At 55.0% G+C, this 5,291-nt stretch overlaps 1 protein-coding gene across 1 annotated transcript in view; it reads right to left on the bottom strand.

Annotated features, from left to right (window-relative positions):
- Positions 1–5,109, bottom strand: part of LOC101633537 (carbonyl reductase [NADPH] 3) — a 14,646-nt gene extending 9,537 nt beyond the window's left edge. The window contains exon 1 of the mRNA XM_004675535.1: positions 4,991–5,109. Coding sequence (XP_004675592.1) covers positions 4,991–5,109 — 119 coding nt within the window. The remainder of the gene's footprint in view (positions 1–4,990) is intronic.
- Positions 5,110–5,291: the final 182 nt, after the last annotated feature.

The following is a 5,291-nucleotide window of genomic DNA, read 5'->3' as shown; positions in this document are numbered from 1 at the left end:
AGGCCAAGCCCCAGCCGGGAGCCGCACGGGCTGCAGCGCTCGGATCCCGTGCCCCGACTCCGCGAGGACCAGGCCGGGCGGCGGTCCCTCCCCTCCGAGGAGGGGCCGTCTGTCCCCCGAGGTTTCGTAACGCCCCACTCCGGGGCCCGCCCCCTCCCCAGCCCAGGCTGTCTCGGGCCGCGGTCCGAGCCTAGCGGCGGTCTGCGGGGTGCAGAGACTGTCTCTCCCCCAAAGCAAGGGGGGACGGCAGTTGGCTTGAAGAAGCTGTGGTAGGAGACTCCAAAAGGCCAACGAGGCGCGCGCCCATCAGCCTGTGCAGACTGGGAATGTGCGTTGCTTGCTAAGATGCAGTGGGATCATTTAGACCGCTTCTGGGGACACAGACTCCCTAAATTGTGTAGGAGAAAATAAAGAGGGAATTCGAGAAATAAGGTCCGGTGAGTAGATTTCCAGGCGTGGGCGGGGCACAAAGCCCCCGGTGACTCCCGCGCGCCCCCAAGCGGGAGGGGGTGCTTACGAAGTGCCTCTTGCCTGCCAGATCCTACTGGTGTTTTTTTTTTTTTTTTTTTTTTTGTTAAACCTTGCTTAACTCTTGGGGGTGCGGGCGGAAAGCCTACTTAGGTTTATCCCGAAACAATACAAATAATATTTTTTCTCATGGCGACTTACCTGCGTAACCACAAAGTCGCGCTGACAGCGAATCCCAAGGGAATCTCCAAAGGTGTGGCGAGGCGCGGGCTGCTCCCCGGCATTCCCGCCCCCCACCCCTTCCGTGTAAGCTCAGCGTGTTTGATTAATGACTCGGAGGTTTACGCAGAAGCCGTCTTCATGTGACTCAGCTTTTCCCAAGCTGAGCTGGAAGCTGCTAAGCTGCTGCGTCTCTGACCTAGGCTGTAGCTTCCCATCAAGTGGACAGGTGAGGTCAGGGAAGCACCTGCGGTGTGCTCCCCCGCTGTGACTCCACCTGTACTTCTGGCCTCCCCTCCCCCCCGTCTTACTTGGAACTCTTTAAAATATATAGGGCAACTGCATTTTTCTGTTTCTTCTCAAGTAAGCGTAATTTGCATTTTCCTTTAAAAAAAAAGACTTATTTGTGCATACAGAACTGGGGTACAGGCCAGAGGCACAGGGGCCGTGAGAGGCTTCCCCAGAGACAGAGTGGGGAGCAGAATAGACAGATTGATGAAGCGCACTGCCGAGGGGAGCAGCGGGGAGACAGGGGCGGTCTGTCTGCCAGGGCCCTGTGGCTCCATCCTTGGATCCTTGGCCAGGGATCCAACTCGTTCTAAAGCAGCTGCTGTGAGCTTCACAGTGCTGTGCTTTAACCTGTTGCTACCTGGGAGGGTCCTAGTTTGCCGTTTATTTTTTTCTTCAAAATGTGCGTATGAAAAGATATGTCCATCATCTAAGTCACTCCACTTTTGAACAGTTGTCCACAATAGGCCCTGTTAATCCTTTTGATATTGGAAGTGGCCTTTCCTGTTCTATTCCTGATGTTGGTAATTTGTGCCTATTAATTTTTAAAGATTTTTTAAAATCTATGCATACAAGAGCTGGGTGTAGGCCAGAGGTGTGGGGGGGGGGTGAGAGGACTCCCCAAAGACAGCGTGGGGCGACGGCATGGGCGCAGAACAGGTGCATCCTCTGAAATCAGCTGCTGAGGGGAGTGGTGGGAGACAGCAGGGCTCTGCTGTGCCCTATGGGTCACTCCCTGGCCAGATCGGACTCTTGCTGCAGCAGCTGCGGACAGCTTCATAGTGCTGAGACTTAATTAAGCCTGCACCACCAGGGAGGCCCCCTAATTTGTCTTTTATATTTTTTTCTTGAACTGTCTGGCTAGATAGAGGTTTATCAGTTTTATTGCTTTTTTTCTCAAGAAGCAAATTTTAGTTTCATTAACATTTTGCTCTTTTTCTATTCTGTTGTAATCTTTATTTCCTTTCTTCTGCTCCCTGGTTTTATTGGCTCTTTGCTCTGGAAACAGAGGCCATAGCTTTGCATTCTTTCTTCCTTTCTAATACAGACATTAAGGGCCATTAAGAACGGACCCTGCCCCGTGGCACAAGGGGTTAAGTCTCAGCACTGTGAATCTAGACTCAGGCACTGCAGCACGAGTTCCATCCCTGGCCAGGGAGAGACCCACAGGGCGCAGCAGACCTCTCCTGTCTCCCCTCTGCTCCCTTCAGTGGTGTATTTCAGTCAGTCGGCCTGTTTTGCTCCCCACTCTGGTGAGTTTTCTCACTGCCCCCCCACCTCTGTCCTACACACCAGCTCTTGTATGCATAAATAAACTTAAAAAAAAAACTTGCTTTAGGACTTTTAATAACGACATGAGTGGCATCTTATGCTTGATATGCTGTGTTTCCATTTGAGTTGGCTTAAAATACGTTCTCATTAACTTTTGTGTATCTCCCTTAACCACAGCATTGGAAGTACATTTTTTAGCTCTACTCTTTGGAAGTTTTCCAGACTACCTGTGCTTACTGATTTCCTTAGCTCTACTGGAGTCAGAGAACAGGCTTTGTGTGACTTGAATTCTTTTGAAAGTTTTAAAAGCGGGGAATGGGGGTGGGGTGGGGGGTGGGGGGGTGGTGGCTAGATATTCAGGCATGTTTTGTTATGATAGAAAGAAAGGCAGAAATTGGTGAAGGAGAGAAAGGGAATAAAATGTGGGGGAGGCAACTGCAGTGGGTGCAGGCTGAGAGGTGCTCACTGGAGGTGAAGCCTGTGGGCGGCTCTCTCATGGGCGTATTTTCTCTTGGGAGGATAAGCCATTGGAGGTCATGAGCAAGAGGCTGAGTCTGGAGCTCTGGGCAGAGAGCAGCCACCTCGCAGAGAGCAAGCTTGTTAGGGGACTAGGCAGCGCTGACTCACTGTTCCGGCCCATTAGGGCCGGTGGTCATGAGTGTCAAGGGTATTGTGGACTTCCTGCAACGCTCCGTCCCCACCCCCTCCCAATGCAGCCTGGGAGCCACTGGCCAGGGGTGAGGCTGGAGGGCTGGCATTGTGCCAGGTGTTTGCAGGGGAAGCTTCCAGGGTAGCGCCATGACCTCTAAGATGGAGGGGGGTTTTTAATAAGGGAGGAACAGCGGAGGCCCTGCTTGGAGGCCTTTGAGGGCTCCGGGCCAGACTAGCTAAGAAGTAATTCTAGGGTTTCAGACTCCTGGGATTCTGAAAGGAAACCAAGAGTTAAGGCCTTGGGTGTTAACTCACAACAGGAGATGCTCCTGCCTTAAAAGCAGGGCCGGGCCCTCCCTGGTGGCACAAGGGGTTAGGACTCAGCACTGCAAGCCGGCTGCAGCCGCTTCAGTGAGAGTTCATCCCCGGCCCCAGGGGTGACCACAAGGCGTGGCAGACCTCTCCTGTCTCCCTGCTGCTCCCCTCAGCAGTGGACTTCCTCAATCTGCCTGTTCTGCTCCCCACTGTCTCTGGTGAATCCTCTCACTGCGCCTGTACCCAGTTCTGGATGCATAAATAATTTTTTTTTTTTTTTAAAAAGAGAAGTATGTTTTCCATTTCCCACTTTGTGGCTTTTTTTTTTTTTTAATAGCAGGTTCCAGACTAGTCTGGTCAAGGAAGTTCATGACGACCACCCTGAGTGACTTACTCAGAGGCAACAATGTCTCCCTCACCACCTACTTCAGTCTGGCTAGTTCACCCCACCCCAGCGGGGCCCCCCACTGTGGAGCAGCTGTGCTGGAGATGACAGGCAGCCCTGGGCTCTCTTGGGGGGCCCAGCGTCACCCCAAAGGCCCTGGGTAGGAGGAAGTAGGGGTCAGACCCAGGGAAGGAGAGGCTGTGGGAGCCACAGTAATGCCGGCCTGTTGGGGTTCCGGCCCAGCTGGGGGCCACGGCCAGCTTCCTGTTTTCTCCCGTGTGGTTGCCCTGGGGACCCACACAAGCCGGGACTGACCGCCATGGCACAAAGATGGGGACTGTGGCCCCCATAGAGCACTGGTGCTAAGCAGGGTCTAAGAGGACCCCGTCAGCAAGGGTGTGGCGCTCCCGTGGCCGGAGCCCCCCGGCACTGAGGGGTCTGCTGTCCATTTCCCAGGTGAACAGTAGGTGTGATGAATGACCCTAACAGCTTCATTCTTCAGACTCCAGTGGCCTCCAGACTTCAGGGACATCTTCATTTCCATGACTGCTAGGAGGGAGACTAGTGAGAGGAAATGGGGGGTGGAGGTGGGTTTGTGGGTGGAGCAGGACCGGGAGCCCAGGTTTGCACAGGCCTCTGTCTCCAGGCAACAGGCTCCGTGACCCTTGACCTCACGCATGATGGAGGATAACCTGTCCGATCAGCGATGCAGGTACCACAGGGTTCCCACCTCCGTGCACTTGAACCCAGCGGAGCGTCACCAGGGGACTGAATGGTGGACACACCCTAAGAAAAGGGCTGGTTTGGGGAAAGACGCTGATACATTCTTGAGGGTTGAGGAAGAGTGAATTAAAGGGGAAAACCGCTGGACACCCTGTGCCTCACGCCACTGGCCGGCGGACGTGTGAGTGAATGCAGCAGTGATGGGCGGCTCCCTGCCCAGGGCAGGCCCAGCTGACCGGCCGCGGTGCCTCCGGGAAAAGTCCGGTGCTGGGGTTTTTCAGAGCTGCATTCCTGTCCCCAAGGGCTTTGCCAGTTCAGTGAGACTATGCGCCCCTTGTGGTTCTTGTATTAGGGGAAGAACCCAGAGTTTTTGCTGCATGGTGCATGTTCAGGGTTTTCGCCATTGTCCCTGGGGACTGCACGTCCTCATCCCCCGCTGAGTTTTTGTGCCCCTGTTAGGCATATTAAGGATGAAGGGTGGGGGTGGGGGGTGATGGGAAGCTTTGGGGCTACTCCCGGCTCTGCTGAGTCCAAGCTCTGGGGTCTGGGGCAAGGCTCTCGACCTCCCAGGGCCTCAGCTTGCCCACTGGTAAAATGGGAGGGTGGTGGTGGCGTGAGGCACCCTAGGCTGCAGCCAGTTCCTGATATGAAACGCACGCAGCTACGCACATGGGGACGCTGTAGGTGTCTCCAGGAGGGGAGATGCACTGAAACCAGCACATTCCCTCGCTCAGGGCCTCCTTGGGAGGTTCCCCTGCCAACGGAGCCATGCTGCGCACCATCGCCATCCTGGCGACTCATCTGCCGCAGGCCGTGACAGACAGTCAGAGCTGGAGACAGGAGGCGCTGCTGGCTCCAGGCCCGTCCCTTCTTGCGTCACCTGGGTGTTGAAGGCAGGCCCGGGCAGGCTGCCGCCAGTTGTCTTCTGGAAGATTAGGGCCAGGCTCCTGAGTCAGGGAACAGGTCAGCT

Source organism: Condylura cristata, unplaced genomic scaffold (genome assembly GCF_000260355.1).
Source record: "Condylura cristata isolate star-nosed mole 26May11 unplaced genomic scaffold, ConCri1.0 scaffold00003, whole genome shotgun sequence".
In the NCBI taxonomy this organism is placed as follows: Eukaryota; Metazoa; Chordata; class Mammalia; order Eulipotyphla; family Talpidae; genus Condylura; species Condylura cristata.
Note: the sequence above shows the minus strand (reverse complement) of the source record. Positions and strands in the feature narration are given on the sequence as shown.